Raw genomic sequence first — 18,481 nt, 5'->3', positions numbered from 1 at the left:
TTAGCTTTCCTTTAAAAGAAAACTCTGGAGGATGTGGAGATGAATTAATGTCAATCCTCTGTTGATTTTACCAATGAGTGCGGTCAATTTTAGTATTAAATTAATTATTTTTATTGTTATACTACTCCTGATTTTAATTATAAGACATCGTTTATAGTCTTATAATTAGAATCTGAGAAAGTATATGATTTCATTTCAGAAAAAGTAGTACCCAAAAGATTATGCTTATTTCATATTATAATTTTTAAAAAACTATAACAATAATAAGTCCTATTATATTATTATTTATTAGTTCCACATCATTCTATTCTAATAAAGAACTCTTCTGAGTCCTCACATACTATTAATCAAAAGATTTAGGATGATGATTTTTTAAAAATGTATTTCTGATTTTTTTATCTGCCTTCAACTTGACTTCTTTTTTTTTTTTAAATCAATGTCTAATCTATAGATACCACAGCAACATGTCTTATTATTCGATCATCATACTGTGTCAATTTTAAATCAAATTATAAAAATAAAATAATATTTGAATACAATTTTAATTTAGAGTCTAGAATTTCAGAAATGAACATCCTTTGATTTCTTTTAATGGTTGTTTGAAAGAGGATAAGCAGAGAAAGCAGCAAATAGGAAAGCGCGAGTCACGGTTCGAGGGAATGCAGATTCAAAGATTGAAGCAGACAAAATTAAACTGATTGAGAATTAAGATACGAAGAAAATGGCGAAATTGACGTGATAGTTAGCATGTCATTATATGGAATTAAATTAATATTAATAATAGATTCGAAGGAAAAAGATTTTTCAAATTTATTTATTCCCTCTCACTTTGATAAGTTGGCATAATTAGTTGGCACTAGAATGTATTAGTGCCCCACCGAATTTCCCATTTGACCATGCACATGCACCCAAGTTATGGCCAACTCCTTTCCAAAAAACTATTATTAAAAATTAAAATAGTTTATAATTACGGACAATTTTTAAGAAATTCATTTCAGCAATTTTATCTTCTTTTCTCTCAAATGTCCTCATTAATAATTTTCCAGGAGGAAATCAAGAAATGCATAACAAAAGGTCTCTACTTATTGTTCATCTGTGTGTGTGTGTGTGTGTGTTTGAGACAAGATGAAATGTATTACATATATCTCTATACATTTATTTATAGCAATTAAACATGTGTTTGAGTGTTCTTTTATTTATCTTATATTAACAATTTTTAACTAATTATAATAATTATTAATAAAATAAATATGTAGTAAAATTAATACAAACGTACAAATTAGCAAGCAACTCAAAAGTAAACTATATTCATCAAATTCTATTACCATTTATAAATTACTATATCTCTACAAAAATTATATAATGATTGATCATTGATTTATGTCAAATTAAAAAAATATTTTCTTTATTTCATTCGAATAAGTAAGTCCCCACATACAAGTACTAGCAAATGCCTCATTCTCCATCTTTTTAAGTGGGAGACAGTAAATACTTTTACTCATTGGCCCAACAAAAGAAAAATAAATATATTATCTAATTATTTTTACCCGACAGATTAAAGAGTTTTCTCTTTTTCTTTTTTGCAGATAACTAAAGACTATTTTCACTTTCATCACCAACTTTGAATAAAAAGGACATCTTATACTGATTAAAAGTCTCGCACAGGGCCATATTGTCGATCCAATCCACGTAAGAGAGAGATTGGAAATACTTCTCGATTCCTACCCATATATGCCATGAAACGTTTTTTATGGTAAAGAAAATTAAAAATGTCAGGAAAAGAAAAGCAGAGACAACGACAAAACATAGAGGCGCGCAAACCAAAATAGTACTCTTTTTTTTTTAATGAAAACTGGATTCAAAAGAAACAAAAGTACAGCCAAGTTAAACGAGATAATACTCGTCATCAAGCTCCTTCTCCTGTTGCATAAGAGGTGGAGGTTGATCAATAAAATAGTACTCTTTTGATCTTAAGATTCTTTTTAGTAGCATATAAAATAAATATGTAAAAAAATTTATCTTGATTACGAAAAAAATTATTTTAGTAGACACTTTTGATAATACCTAAATGCCCCTTAAATTTAAAAAGTGTCTATGACCCGATTTTATTTAATTCAATCAGATGATTGCATAAAAAAAACTTATATATCAATACAGATAAATTTTTTTAATGACATGCACTACTATATAATACCACAATTTGTGCTGTCTGGCTTCAAATGGTTTAATTCTAATTAATTAACCATTCAATTCAAATATTTTACGACAACGTGCTGTGGAGATTAGGATAAAGACATCCTCTAGAATTTTGTTTTATGTTATATACTCCTCTGGTCCTTAATATAGAACCCAATTCTTGAGTTGGTTTTGGTCCTAAATATAAGACTCATTTCTCATATTTATCAATTTTCTCTAAATTACCCTTATAGATACTCTCTCAACTATAATCAAGTAGAAGAGGGAAAGGGGGTATTAAAAAAGATGATTATGGTGTTTTAGGAAAAACGTGTCACATTTCTTATAATTAACTAACCTACCTAACTTCTTTAATCTAATCAAATTAGTTAAATGAGTCTTATATTAAGGATCAGAAGAGTATATATAGAGAGAGATCTGCTGCGTGTCTACATCTTGCAGACGCTTCTTGCCTTGCCTGCATATATTCGATGATATTGTGCTGATCTGTTCGAGCAACGAATAAGCCTAAAAAAAAAAAAAGAATAATCCTCAAAATCTTTTTTCGTTTAGCTTCTCAACCAATCAAATTACTGCTGTCCATGGCTCCATGTGATGCTTTCTGTTCCCGTCTCCCCGGTGCATGGCTTCCGGTCCGTATGCATTTTTTATTATTAAAAAAATAAATTTAATTATTCTATATGTTAGAATGAGTACGATTTGGATATTTTATGGAAAAAAGAAATTAATAACTTGTTTAATTAATTAAATAAATGATCCAGCTAGCCACAATTAAACAAATACTCCCCCAGTATGTATTATAAGCACATAATAAGAATTTCACATAAATTAATAAAATCAGACAAATTAGTTATTTATTATAAAATATCATAATCACCTTTGATAAAAATTCATATTTTAGACGAATTTGGTTAATTAGTTTGGAAGTTTTTTAGTTAGTTAGTGACTATGTAGAAGGAAGTTTAGAGAGTCAGTTTACTTTTATCCTAAATGTTAAAAGAATTTAATATTATCTCTGATTTTAATTATAAGAATTTATTTGTAAATTATAAATAATGTCTTATAATTAGAACCACAAATAGTATATCTTATCTCTCATATTTGTATTTGTTTTTCAAATAATTTATTGCGCAAGGAATGGATAAATGTATAAGTGATGTAGGTGGGAGATGAACAGCCATTGGTATGAAAGTTGCAGCAATAAAGTGCAGCGTATGGCTTCAAAAAGCCAATAATTATGGCCCCAAGGCTTTACAACTTGCTTTGCTTTTGTGCTTTACAGATCGACCGAGGCTTCACTATTAAAGCTATTCAAAACTATATTCGAAACGTGATATTCTGATAAGTAATAAAATATTTCTCTCTCATTTTTAAATTCATGTTACCCTCACCCCCATGTTCTCACTTTAGCTTTTCAACATTGTTTATTGCTATAATTATCTTACGATTTATCCTATTAATTAAGTTAAATTTAAACATTTTCTCATGATCATTTCAAATGAAGTATATATAAATGTATCTTATGATTTGTACTGTTAATTAAGTTAAATTTAAACATTTTCTCACGATCATTTCAAATGAGGTATATATAAATGTTCCAGACTTCGAACGTAAGATTTTAAAAAAAATTTATTATATTCAAACTCACAATGCAGTCATCTCTTTCTATTCTTAACGATTATGAGACTAGTGAAATATATAGATTGAAATCAGCTAAATTTAAAACATCGGAAAGCCATAGTATTATTAAAAAAATAAAAAATACAAAAGGTACTATAATGATTTAATTTGTCTGATTATGGATATAGTAAAACATAATAAAGTCAAGTGTGATCTGTATATGCCCACTTGATAAAGAGCTTTTGAATATTAAATTATGTAATGCGTTAAAAGAAGAAAGAAAGGAGTTGAAAAAGGTAAAGACATGCATAGTCAATTGTTATATTTACGTTTGATTAATGTATATTTATGTATGACAAGCTACAAATAGTAACATATAAAAAGCAAAGAACATATCCAAAGTTGAGGCCTCATAATTATATTATTATAGCATCTGATGCTTGCCCCATTTAGAATCCAAAACATGCATTGGAAAAGCCTTTCTAAACAATACACTAATTTATTGATTAGTAGTTAATACTCCAAGTTGTAATTTTTTTTATAAGAGAATAATTTTGAAGGTGTTTTTTTTTATAATCCTATTTATAAGAAATAAAAAGCCTTTTGTTTGGCTAGTGTATTTATAATAATATTCCTTTTATACCCACGTTAAAAGAAGGACCGTAATTACATGCACTCATATATACCAGCATAGTTTAACTCCTCATGTAAAAGGTGTTATTAAAGCCCATTAGATAATGGTATTTATAAAAAGAAATTTTTATTTCTGTGCCATATTTATAGATTTTATCCTATTTTAACTATATTTATTAGCTTTAATAAACTAATTACTTCATATCTTATAAAAATAAACCAATGAAATAGTAATTAGTTTTTGATACAGACATGGGATATACACTCTCTCTCTCTCACACACACACACAAAACAAACTAAGGATGTAGACAAGTAAATATACTATTTCATGGAAATTATCATAATGGTTCAGCCATATATCGATGCTGTGAAAAAAAAAAAAAAGAATATAACGGAAAATGTGTCAGATTATCTGTAAACAACGGTTATTTATTTCTCCAGAAATTGTGCAGACAAGAGTCACAAGACCAGAGGAATAACTGCTGTATAAAAATTTAATAGAATGGAAACTATCATACAAAAAAAAAAAAATACTGAGAATGACAAAATAATACATCGAATATGTCAGAACGGTCATATATGTCCCCATGATTGTTGAGATTCCAAATGATGAAATTCAATTAAATATTGAAACTTATGTTAAAATAGACAAATTACCGCACATGCATGCATCATGGAAAAATGGAAAAAAATAATTAAAAAATTGAATGATTTAAACATGATTATTCGTTCCTTTTTTAAAAAACAATTAAAAAGATGAAAGGTGCCAATTGTTAAACCAGATATGACATATAGCTGACAAAAATTTACAGTAGTGTATGAGATGTAATTCTCAGATCCATCACAGAGTGCATTACTAAACGCGAAGAAAGGGGACTAAAAGTTATTTATTTAAGTTGTGATTCAGTCATTAAAGTTATATGGGTCCTTTCTTTTATTAATCTTTTACTATCTCCGATCTTAATTATAAGAGCCATTTGACTAATTTGAGGAGATTAAGGAAGTAAATTGAATTAGTTATTTGTCCTAAATAGGTGTTATCTTTTTACGGAAAAAAATTAAATGTTTGAAGATAAACGATATATATAATTACCGGTAAAATATATTATCACTCCAGAATTAACCAGACAAAGCCAGAAAAAAAAATATTATCCTCTTAAATTATTTGTTTCGGAAAAATGAAAAATGAATATCCTGTAAGATAGCGGATCCCATGCATGCAACCACTCTCGCTTTAACAGGTGAGAGGCCGTAAAGTTGGACTTTGTTAAAAGAAATAACTTCAGTTTATAAATTAAGTAAATTAGTTTAAGAAAAAACAATAAACATAAATTAGATAGATTAGTTTAAAGAAAAATAATAGGCATAGAGGGAAAATTGGGGATAAATCCCCATTAAAAATTTAATTGGTAAAAAACACCTAAGGATTTTGTGCAACTTAATTTCTTTTATGTGCAACTTATCTTTCCTTGTGTGCAATGTATCTTTCCTTATATGCAATGATTTTTCTCTGTGCAAGTCGTCTTTCCTATGTGCAAACTAATTCCTTATATTCAAATAATATTTTGTGCAAACTATCTTCCTTTTGTGTAACTTATCATCTTTTGTGTGCAACTAATGAACTAATCTTTCCTTGTGTAATCAATCATCATAGGTCCTATTTACTAATTAAATTTTCAATGAGGGATTTATCCCTAATTTTCCCAGACATAAAAGACAAAACATATTAATATTTTATATTTAAAATAAAATCTAAAACCATGATTAGCCACTGTATATTAAAGATGGGAGGAAGGGTTTTTTTTTTTTTTTGAATCAATACTGGATTACAGAACATTATAAATAAGGTCCAACAAAACCAAGTTTCCTCCCTCACCTTTCCCCTCATACCTTTCATTTGGTGAGATTGAACCATCCACCTCCAGTATGATAAAGTTATGGTGGAGTTCGTTGGTGTAATCCTTTCTGCTGAGAGTGTTGGAATAGAAGGGGAAGGATCATTTTCTTCATGGTGTGAGTGATTTATGGAATATATAATAAATTAAATTTTTGAACCAATTATATTTATCCTTCTAACATTTAAACATGCTGAAATTTGCTGGAGAACAAAATTACCCGGTGTGTAAGGAGTACCGCTAAATCCTTCTGATTTAGGTTATTTTTATTTCAGCCCTTATGATGGCATAATAATTATTCAAATCAGAAATATAATTAATTGTATCAGTTACAAAATGACAAAATTGATAAACAGAATAAAAATGACACTAAAAATTAATGAAATAAAAAATGAATAAAATAATTAAAAAAAGACTTCAAAAATAAAAAAATTTCGAACAAAGACCTGTAACAATATTAATATTACTTTTGATAACAATTAATAAGTAAATGATAGCAATTTTTGTGAACGGTTCCCTATATGTAGTTTTTACTGAAAAATAATCTACTTAGTATATATTTTAAAGGGAAAATGACAATAAAATACCACTTGAATTCCAAAAAGACAAACAAGACACCTGAATAAGCAAAATGACAAATAGGGTACTGGGTACCAATCTGGAATTCATATTTTCGGCCAAAAGACCAAAATGCCCTGTCTGAAAGTGAGAGAAAGGAGAGAGGAAGATCGACACTGATGAAATGCGGGAAGAAGGAAAGAAGAATGTTGGAAATGCTATTATCTTACTCGTTCGCATCACCATTCTGTAGAGATTGTTGATTTGGTGGGTTTTGGTTGTGGGAAAGAAGATTTGTAGTGAGAGAGGGAGTGAACCTGTGGGAAAGATGAAGCGGAAATCAGAAAACAATGACAAGCAATTACGTAACGTAACTGCTGTCATATGCCTGCTGGTTTTTGGTAAATCCCATTACATGAATGGTAAATTTTACTATACATGTAGTTAATTATAAAAGTTAATAATTCAATGTTTATTGTGACGCACTTCAGGTGTGCGTTCACTGAATGATTTATTTATGTTTATAAGTTGCCTTTCCAGTGAAAACAGGTTTACAAAACCCATTGAAGAAGTAGTCACTTTCACTATAAAAGTTGTGAATCACATTATGTGTTTTGTAAAATTCAGTGTGAAATTTTATTGGTGGTGAAAAGTAAGTTACTCATCCTCCAAAAATATGTTGCAAAACCTATTAACAAAGTGGTAACTTTTACAACAAAAGTTGTAAATCCCAGTATATGTTTTGTAAAATTCAACGTGAAATTTTATTGATTTTTACAAACAAGTTGCCCATCCCTTGAAAACTGGTTGCAAAAGCCATTTAAGAAGTGGTTATTTTCACTATAAAAGTTATAAATATTACTGTGTGTTTTGTAAAATTCAGTGTGAAATTTTATTGATTTTTAGAAACAAGTTGCTCATCCCCTGAAAAGAGGTTACAAAATTCATTTAAGAAGTGGTAATTTTCACTACAAAAATTGTAAATATCACTCTATGTTTTGTAAAATTCAGCATGAAATTTTATTGGTTTTTAGAAACAAGTTGCCAATTCCTTGAAAACATGTTACAAAACCCATTGAAGAAGTGATCATTTTTATTACGAAAGTTGTAAATCTCACTATGTGTTTTGTCAAATTTAGTATGAAATTTTATTAGTTTTTAGAAACAAGCTGCCCATCCCCTGAAAACAAGTTGCAAAACCCATTGAATAAGTGGTCATTTTTACTATGGAAGTTATAAATCCCACTATACGTTTTGTCAAATTTAACGTGAAATTTTATTAGTTTTTACAAACAAGTTGTTTATCTCCTGAAAACAAGTTGCAAAACCCATTAACAAAGTAGTCACTTTCACTACAAAAGTTATAAATCATAATATGTGTTTTGTAAAATTCATAATTAACTACATGTATAGTAAAATTTACCATTCACGTAATGAGATTTACCAAAAACCAGCAGATATATGACAGCAGTTAGAGGTGTGCATGAGGCCCGCATGCCCAATAAGCCCGCCCGAGCCCGCAAGAAAAGCGCCCAGCCCAGCCCGATAAAAAGCTGCCCAAGCAAAAATGGGCATCTTCGGGCTGGGCTGATTCACGGGCAGGGCAGGGCCACGGGCAAGGTATACTGCCCTGCCCATTTGGCCCTGCCCGAAAAATATATAATTATATATATAAGATAATATTATTTTAAGCAATTATCTCTTTTGTTTTGGCCAAAAAATTAGGTAAAATTAGAAAAAATGAAAGGAATATAAAATTATAATTATATAAAAGAGCTAAATATCAAAATATAAGATTCATATGCTAAATTACTCCAAGTCAAATTTCCTTCTTTTTCTCTTACATCCAATTTTTTAAAACAAAAAAAAGAAAAATAAAACCACCTTTCAAATTTTGTGCTTTCACATGATTATAAGAATCTGCCAACTATATAAATAAACTAAGGAATTGAACTACTGATTTAGCTTGATTATTAAATGTTCTAATTATTAATATATTTTTTTACCCCCCATAAGAAATTGAAAGTTGAAGAACAAGACTACATAGGCCTTATATATATATATGAGTGATAGACTCATTCGTGATAATTTTTTTCCTCTCACTTGTCTCAAAACACGATAATTGAATTTTTTTTTTCTACATATGATATAAGGCATAGTGTCATTATGCTGGGCAGAAAAGCCCGCCCTGCCCAGCCCATCCTTGCCCTGCCCAAAATGGTTAGGGCTCTACTACTGGGCAGGGCCGGCAGCGGGCTGTGTAACATCCTAAGTTTAATCGGGTTTTGATAGCCTCTTTTGGGTTGATTTTGAGGATAGATTAGTGATTTAATCTTGATCTTGGTGTTTAGGTTGGATTTGAGGTTGGTTGGAGGAATAGGTGAACGTACCCCTTTCAGGGTATATTCGCCGCGGCGCACCGGGAGTTTCAGAGGGGAGTGTCTTCTCGGGAAGGTTTGGCCGCGGCGAAGTCTAGGGACGCCGCGGCGAAGTTACTCAGGTGAGCGAGGCTTCCCTTTCGGGAAGGTTTCGCCGCGGCGAAGGTAAGGGCACGCCGCGGCGAAGTTCTTCTGGGCGAGCGAGAGTTTCCCCTCGGGAAGCTTTCGCCGCGGCGAAGATTGGGGTTCGCCGCGGCGAAGTCAGGTTTTTCAGGCGACTAATTCCTCTCGGGATTAGTTCGCCACGGCGAAGATGGAGTTCGCCGCGGCGAAAGGTCGCGAATCTATATATTCGCGAGAGCAGTCAGTGTGCGAAAAATAAGAAAATCTGAGGAGGAGAGAGGAGCTCTGCTAGGGTTTCGGTTTTGAGGCTTGGGAAAGGCATTTCTAAGGATCCATTACCTCAAGTAAGTGATTTTAACCTCTAATCTTCTTTCTTTCTTGAAATTCCATGGAATTTATGAGGATTTTTGGTGGAACCCTAGGATTTTCTAGGTTGTGATGGAATTGAGGTTTTTGACCGATTGTTTTGAGTTTAATTGATTGCATTGGGTTAGTTTAAGTATTTAATCAGTGTAGTTTTCTTAGATTTAAAGAATCTTGAATTTTGGAGTTAGGGTTTATGGAATTGGATGATTTGGGATTGAGGATGATAATGTAGAGATTGATTTTTGAGTTTTGTGAATTGGGTTATGTTAAGGAGGGTTAATTGGATGTTTAATCGTTTAGATTTGTTGTTGGGACCTTAATTGCTCAAATGGGTTGTTGGAGGTTGAATTCCTATAGTGGGCCCTTGAGGTTTGAACTATAATTGATGCTTGGAAGGAGACTTGATGTTTTAATAGACTTTGAGGACTTTGGAGTGTTGTTTTGATAGTGATACCCCTTGAGTTGGGTAGAGTTTTGATGGGAGATAGGAATTTTGTGTCCCCAAGTGTTGTTTTGGCCACATTATTAGTTTGAATGCTAATATATGTTGGTTGTGTGTTTGTGTGCTTGTGTAGACCGGTTGTGAGTCTTGGTGGTGCGCAGGGCCACTTTGTTGATTGTTATTCCTTGCTCAGGCGAGAGGTAACCACTTTCCAATCCTTAGTACTTGCTTCTGTGGTATTGTGAGTAGATCTGTGTTTTGTACTCCAAATAGTAATTGTGTTCGAACTATATGTTGTATATAAAAATGGAAAACCGTCTTGTGGGGTTTGGATTTATGATGAATGAATTTGTGGAATTGTGAAAGATATGCCACTGAATGAGATTAATTGTGAAATGATTATTACTCTTGATTATGATTTGAGTATGATGCATTAATTGGGAAATTTGGTGAGAGTTTGATAGTTACTACCACGTGGTAAGGCCTCCATTAATGCATGATGGTTGGCTCTTTTACGTCCCCCATAGTGAGGGATAGGCCGGGTTCGGCTCCTGAAAATCCCCCAAAGTGAGGGATTTGGTTGATGGGATTGCATCATTGCACTTGCATAAATTGTTGTGGCTATCATTATGTATTATTTGTGAACTGCCCCACTTGACACCTCACGAGCACCTATTTAGTAGTACCTAGTATTGGAAAGGCTGGTTACTGGGACTTTATCTCACCTCGTGGTTTACAATATTTTCAGGTGAAGGTTCTAGGCGTGCACCTTCGGGAAGAGACGCAGAGGCTTGAGCTGGGTTAGCTTTAGGCCTCTAGCATTTGTATATGTATGAGTAGTAGTTATATTGCCACATTTAGGACCGCTTTTTGGTATCTTTGATTTCCCGGCCTTGTTGTAAACTGAATAGAATGTATCTCCCTATTTTGGTTGGCCGGAGGCCATTGCTATTGTTTTATGGAATTGTTTTACTTGGTGGAAAACCAATTGAATGGGCTGATTTTTGGGTGTATGTTGTTACCCGAGCCAGAGGCTCGGAGGCCCAGTGAATATGAATGGATTATTTTAGTTGCGTGCAACGTTTTACGGGTTGACCCGAGTTTGAAAGTTAATTTCTAAAAATATGAAATTTTCCTTCTACTATGGTAGCTTGTTTTAACAATCTTCCTTTTCTACCATAGTAGTGGTGTTATGATGAGATTATAATGTATTGGGGTTAGGGGTTTTACAGGCTGCAAAACACAGCCCGCTCATCTTTCGGGCTGGGCATCGGGCAAGGGGTTTGCCCTGCCCAGCCCTGCCCATGTGCAGCCCTAACAGCAGTTACGTTACGTAATTCTTGCCATTGTTTTCTGATTTTCGCTTCATCTTTCCCACAGGTTCACTCCCTTTCTCACTACAAATCCTCTTTCCCACGACCAAAACCCATCAAATCAATAATCTCTACAGAATGGTGATGCGAAGGAGTAAGATAATAGTATTTCCAACATTCTTCTTTCCTTCTTCCCGCATTTCATCAACGTCGGTCTTCCTCTCTCCTTTCTCTCACTTTCAGACAGGGCATTTTGGTCTTTTGGCTGAAAATATGAATTTCAGATTGGTACCCAATGCCCTATTTGTCATTTTGCTTATTCAAATGCCTTATTTATCCTTTTAGAATTTAATTGGTATTTTATTGTCATTTTCCCTATTTTAAAGCCGTAAAAATTAAAGTAAATTAAATGAAATTATTAAAAGGTACTGGGGACCCCACGGCTAATATGACACACTTTTTCATCGCCGTTGTTCTTGGACCCCAAAAAAAAAGAAAAACTCTTTCATCCTTTCAAAGCCCTCTATCTCCATCCTCCGCTTCTATATAACGCTCACCGCTCTCCACAGTTCACTCGACTCTCCTTCCTCTTTCTCTCCTCATAATCTTTGTACCCTATGAGCAAGTTAAGGCAAGTCTTCGCCGGGATCTCAGATCCTGGCAACCACAAGAGAAACAAAAAACTCTTTCTTGCTCTGTTTTCCACCCTGCTCCTTGTTGCCGCCGCTGTCGGCATCATCGCCGGAGTGAACTCCCGCCAAAAATCCTCTGATAATTTGAATTTCTCCTCCCATCCATCCCATGCTATCGTCAAATCTGCTTGTAGCTCAACCCTTTACCCTGAACTTTGCTTCTCTGCTATCTCCTCCGAGCCCGGGTTCACCGAGAAAGTCTCTTCCCAACGCGACGTCATCGAACTTTCCCTAAACATAACAACCAGAGCCGTTGAGCACAATTTCTTCACCGTCGAGAAGCTAATCGCCAAAAGGAAGGGAAGCCTCACGGGAAGAGAGAAAACCGCTCTTCATGACTGTTTGGAGACGATCGACGAGACGCTCGACGAGCTTCACACAGCTTCAGAAGATCTGAATGTCTATCCGAACAAGAAAACTCTGTATCAGCACGCTGACGATCTAAAGACTCTGATAAGTGCCGCCATTACCAACCAGGTCACCTGCCTTGACGGATTCTCTCACGAAGGCGCTGATAAGAAAGTGAGGAAAGCTCTAGAGGCAGGGCAGGTGCACGTGGAGCACATGTGCAGCAATGCTCTGGCGATGATTAAGAACATGACGGACACAGATGTGGCCAACTACGAGAGGAAGTTGGGGATTACGAAGAGCAGGAGGCTGATGTCGGCGACGTCGGAAGGCGGGGTTCAGTGGCCAGAGTGGATGTCGGCGGCGGACAGGCATTTGTTGCAGGCCACGAATGTGAAGCCTAACGTCGTGGTAGCAGCTGACGGGAGCGGAGATTTTAAGACGGTGGGGGAAGCTGTGGCTGCGGCGCCGGAAAAGAGTAAGAATAGATATGTGATTAAGATCAAAGCAGGAGTTTACAGAGAGAACGTGGAAGTTTCAAAGAAGAAAACGAATATAATGTTCTTAGGAGATGGAAGATCTAACACTATCATCACCGGAAGCCGGAATGTTGTTGACGGAAGCACCACCTTCCATTCCGCCACCGTTGGTAAGTTCACCGCTCTTCCTTTCTCGTTTACTTAGTTTTAATAATTTTTAAAAAAAGGTTAATAGTCTATAATTTTAACTAGTTTTAATTTTGTTTTTTTATACTTAGACAAAGTTCTCATAAAATTATAAAAACCAAAACTAGTAATTTAAAATTACAAGAACAAAATCAAAATTCTATGAGATGGTAAATTGAGCATCAACAATGTTTAGTTTTTAAAAAAAAACATGTAGACTAATTCTTATTTTTTTAAAAAAAATATATATATACACATACTCTTCCGGTCTTTAATATAGGACTTAATTATTGAGTTGATTTTGATCCTAAATATAAGACTTATTTCTTATATTTATTAATTTTTTTCTAAATTACCCTTATAGATATTCCGCCAACCATAATCAAATAGAAAAGAAAAAGAGGATATTAAGAAAGATGATTATGGTGTTTTAAGAAAAATATGTCATATTTCTTATAATTAACTAACTTATCTAATTTTCTTAATCTATAGGTTTGAGGAGTGTGTGTATAAAAGAGAAACAAAACCTAATCGATATAGAGTGATAATATTATGCTGTTTGAGAATTGTCAACTTAGTGCCCAGCAAATTTGCAAGAAAATGCTCTGGTGTCAGTTAGACTAGAGAGAAGCAAGTTTGGAAAGTTGACAAACTTTCCATTTAACCAAATAATAATGCTGTGGGTCGTGATGGATGAGGTTCACGTTTTTGCCTTGTAAATTCAAAATCAAAGGGGCCAAAGAAAGCACCGAAAGCTCAAAATGATCCATCCATACACGTCTACGAAGACACATTAATTACACGTACTAAATTTAGTAGGTATTAATATAATAAGACAATTTACACTACTTAACAACTAACATTATGTGGTCACAGATGTTGGCGTGTTTTGACCAAAGTCCAAAATAATTAATGTTAATCCTACACGTATTAAATTAATGTTCGTGTGTCTTGATATTTTGAATTAGATTAATTTTTTTTACCGAGGGTTGAACAGCTAATTAAGAATATTGTGTTTTGTATTACAATGATTAGCGAATGATGATTGATTAGCATGTTTTTGCCGTCGGTATATGATCAGTACTTAGCTTTTTTAAAACCCGCACATGATGTTTTGAAACAAAGGCTAATTCCTATAATTTCGGCAAAGAGACCCTCCCAGCTAGGGGACCAAATCATGCTGTACAAGGTTTTATTTTTTTCGGGTCGTTTCTTCTTGTCATGTGGCAGCATGTGCACATGGGTCTTAATCGTAGACGTTTATCAGTATTACTGAGTTTAAGTCAAATATTTTGTCTGCCTGCTGTTTTCTTAGTGGTAATAACTTTTGAACGCTTAATGTTATCACATATAATCCCAAAAAGTACTGCATAAATTATTTTCCTAATTGATTTTCAACCGCGCACTCCCATTACACCAAGCTGTTCTGTTCTGTAATCTCATTCTTTCAAAAGGATACAAATTTGGGGCTGCATACATCAACATGTTGGTTGCCTTCTTCCTTGGAACTGGAAATTTCATAATTAATTTTACATATTTTTGTAATTTCAGATTTCCATTCTCCCGGTTTCTTCCCATCTATGGTCCTTCCTTTTTTTTTTTTATTTGTTACAATGCAACCATCGATATAAGAATTCTATTTTCAGGAACTTGATTAGGGGTGTTTGGCTTGCTTGAAAAATACCTTTAAAAAGTATTTTTTTTGTAAATCAAGATAAATTCCTCTATATATTTACTTCGTATACCGTAAAAGTATTTTTAAAATTATAATTTTGATTCCATCCAAACACCTTGAAACTTAACTTGTCTTCACTGAGGTTCCTTGAAGGGAGTAGGAGTCTCGGAGGGATCCCCTAAAAAAAAAAATCTAAGAATCGAACCCAATACTTCTGATTTTTTCCCATGCCTTTTTGATTTTTTTTTTTTTAAAGTAGAGGTTTCCGGGAAGCTTCCTTGTCATGGTAGTCCCTATTATTGTTATTCCCCTACAATCATGCGTTGGTTCTGTGGCCTTCGTGGGAAAATCTAGCCATAGAAAAGAAACCACAACACACACCACAGACAAAAAAGCCTTCCACTTTCACAACTATTTTTTTTGTCTTTCTTTTTCTGTACGTAACACCTTATCTTTTGCTTGCTGGCCATATTAATGTCATTTTCATATGATACTCCATTATCTGTTGGTTGTTAGCCCTTTTTTTTTTTTTTAACCTGAGGTTGTTAGCCCTTGATTCTTTAGTCTTGACGCTAGGAATGTTTGCGTCGCTGTAATATGCGAACCTCGTGCCAAAATCCGAGGCAAATTTTTCTTCCTAACTCAAAATTCTAACTTCTTTTCGGGGCCTAAACGTGGTGGGTCCACTGGGAAATGTACTCAGCTGAAATTTTGTCAACTTGTTCCCGCTTCTCTTCTGCAGGCTGAGCAGTGGGCTGTCCACCCGTACGCCACCCCACCACTAAACAAAACATGCCGTTGTCACTTCATTGACACTGACCTCTTTTTGCTCTTTTTTTAGGAATTTAATTGTGAATAGATTTTTCTGAAATTTTTAAAGAATTATTATAAAATTTTAAGAAAAAGATGTGTTCACCAAAATTTTTTATAACGAAACAGTTTATAATAACAAATTTTACTTATTATTTGTTATTTAAATTTTTTAATAATTAACTAATCATATTTTTTTGGGACCTTGCAATATTTTTCTCTTTTGTCTAAAACTTATTTTTGCATAAGTTTGTCAAGGATTCTTAAAAAATTTAACGGGCTAAAAATTTGGATATTGTAAATAAATATCATATAAATTGTTTTCTTGACTTATTATGTTCAAGTATAGTGTGACAAGCTTACATGCAGGCCCCTCCCAGTGTGAACATCACCACTGTGCAACAATTTCTGATACAGTGATGAAAAACTCAAAAAGAGAAAATTTAAGTGGACCCTAAGAAATAAAACTATTCAAAATGTTATTATCATTACAACTTTGAGGAGAGGTAACATAACACGCATGAAATATTATTATTTAAGGATGGCAAAAACAAAAAAGAATATTATTATTTAAGATGGCAATCATATTAGGGAGACTTTATGGTTTATTCCCTACCAGCCAAAAAAAATTTATAATGAGTTGGCAGCGCGTGTTACCTTCTAGAGGTCAGTATTCAGGACAAGAAATCTTTAAGCCAGCTCACATTCACTCACGAACGATCCTCTCGAATGGTTTACCTTTTATTAATTTTTAAATTTTTAATTGAAAATTCTATCCGTTTTTTGTTTTTATATATATTTTTATTAATTTATAGTTTTAAATTTTAATGGATAAGCTATTGATGCATTTTGCAGCCGCAGTGGGAGAAAGATTCCTAGCTCGCGACATAACCTTTGAAAACACGGCCGGCCATGCCAAGCACCAGGCCGTCGCCCTCCGGGTGGGTTCCGACTTCGCTGCCTTCTACCAGTGTGACTTCCTCGCCTTCCAGGACACCCTTTACGTCCACAATAACCGCCAGTTCTTCATCAACTGCCTCATTGCCGGCACCGTCGACTTTATCTTCGGCAACTCCGCCGCCGTGTTCCAAGACTGCGACATCCACGCCCGACTCCCTGGCTCTGGCCAGAAGAACATGGTCACCGCACAGGGACGGGTTGATCCGAACCAGAACACCGGCATTGTGATCCAGAAGTGCCGTATCGGAGCAACGAAGGACCTGGAACCAAAGAAGAAGGACTTCAAGACCTTCCTGGGGCGGCCATGGAAGCAGTATTCGAGGACGGTGATAATGCAGACGAGCATAACTGACGTGATCGATCCGGTAGGATGGCACGAGTGGAATGGTGATTTTGCTTTGGACACTCTGTTCTACGCCGAGTATCAGAATACTGGCGCCGGTGCGGGAACGGCGAATAGAGTGAAGTGGAAGGGGTACAAGGTTATAACAAGTGCTTCGGAGGCTCAACAGTTTACTGCCGCCAACTTTGTCGGTGGCTCTAACTGGTTGGCGTCCACTGGCTTTCCTTTCTCTCTTGGTCTCTAGGGCTTACATCATTAATTATTATAATTATTTTATTATTGCAATATTTGTTATGCATGTTAGGAAAAAATTGTCCTTTTATGTAGGCGAAAAGGAATTGGATTTGTGCGGAAGAGGAGGTGTGAGTGTGTGAGGAAACAAAATCGTGTGCTCCTAGCACATGTGAAGAAGCAGAGGGTGCTTAAGAAAATAAGAAGTTGAAAAAAAAAAATAATAAGGTGACCTTCTTATTTGGCATGATTAATGAATGAAAATATGAGTGATTTTGATTGAACGTTGAGGGTTTAATCATTTTGACTTGTTTTAATTTTTATATTAATATAAGTAATATTTTTTCCATAACTAAATATTTCCTCAATCAAAATTTACTCAAAAATAAAAATTGCTCCCTTAGGTTCCTAATATGTGATTTGGTTGGGGGGTATAAAACATAAATCCAATTTACATATCATGTTTATTATCTTCGTTGGCAAAAAAAACAATCACTTTTTCCCTCGGTTTAATTTACCTACGTTGTAAATTGATATATGATCTAGGATTTTGTAGAGTTGTTTTGGGAGATCATATTACATGTGTCGTATTAAACCACATTCAAATCAGTTAAAAAAAATTCTTCTATTAAGGACGGAAGGAGGTGGTTTGTGTGTCTGTTTGGGATTATGGTGAAAATTTCCTACAAGTACGTTTCACATAAGTCGAGATAAAACTCTTCTCATATACTTGCCTCGTATTCTGTAAATTATTATTAAAAAACTACTTATAAACTACTTATAAGCTGTTTCATACGGACTCTGTGTGTGTAGGAGAGAGACGAGAAGTTGGGAGGGAATTGGTTGAGGCGATGTGCATACAAGGAAGCCAAATACCTTGCACTTACGTAAACTAACTACTCCTCCGGTCTTTATTATAAGACCCCATTTGACTTTTTATTTGGTTCTAATTATAAGACCCCAATCCATTTTGTCTCTTATATTTATGCATTTTTTTCCAAGATAATCCTTTTAATAATGATAGTTTTAACCAATATACTTAATTAGCAAGGATATTTTAGGAATGACAACACTTATTTATTATAAATAACCAACTTAACTTACTTTTTCAATCTCCTCAAATAAGTCAATTGGGTCTTATAATTAGGACCGGAGGAGTATTTCGTAACAAAGTTGAGGGAGACGGCATATTTTTAAAAGAAATTAAGTCAAGAAGTATAATAGCGAGTCAA

General features: G+C 34.0%; 1 protein-coding gene across 1 annotated transcript; it reads left to right on the top strand.

The window, feature by feature from the left end:
• The first annotated feature begins 12,142 nt into the window (after positions 1–12,142).
• On the top strand, positions 12,143–17,547 carry LOC114711840 (pectinesterase). Its single transcript, XM_028896267.1, has 2 exons — positions 12,143–13,214; positions 16,571–17,547. Exons 1-2 carry the CDS (start codon positions 12,143–12,145, stop codon positions 17,260–17,262), a joined length of 1,764 nt encoding a protein of 587 aa, XP_028752100.1. The 3' UTR covers positions 17,263–17,547.
• Positions 17,548–18,481: the final 934 nt, after the last annotated feature.

Source organism: Neltuma alba, unplaced genomic scaffold (assembly GCF_004799145.2).
Source record: "Neltuma alba isolate B1F8T4 unplaced genomic scaffold, ASM479914v2 tig00011322_pilon, whole genome shotgun sequence".
NCBI classification, from domain to species: domain Eukaryota; kingdom Viridiplantae; phylum Streptophyta; class Magnoliopsida; order Fabales; family Fabaceae; genus Neltuma; species Neltuma alba.
Note: the sequence above shows the minus strand (reverse complement) of the source record. Positions and strands in the feature narration are given on the sequence as shown.

Coding starts and splice junctions, on each gene's coding strand:
- LOC114711840 (XM_028896267.1), top strand. CDS start 12,143: ATGAGCAAGTTAAGGCAAGTCTTCGCCGGGATCTCAGATCCTGGCAAC. Junction 13,215..16,570: donor CTTCCATTCCGCCACCGTTG/GTAAGTTCACCG, acceptor TGCATTTTGCAG/CCGCAGTGGGAGAAAGATTC.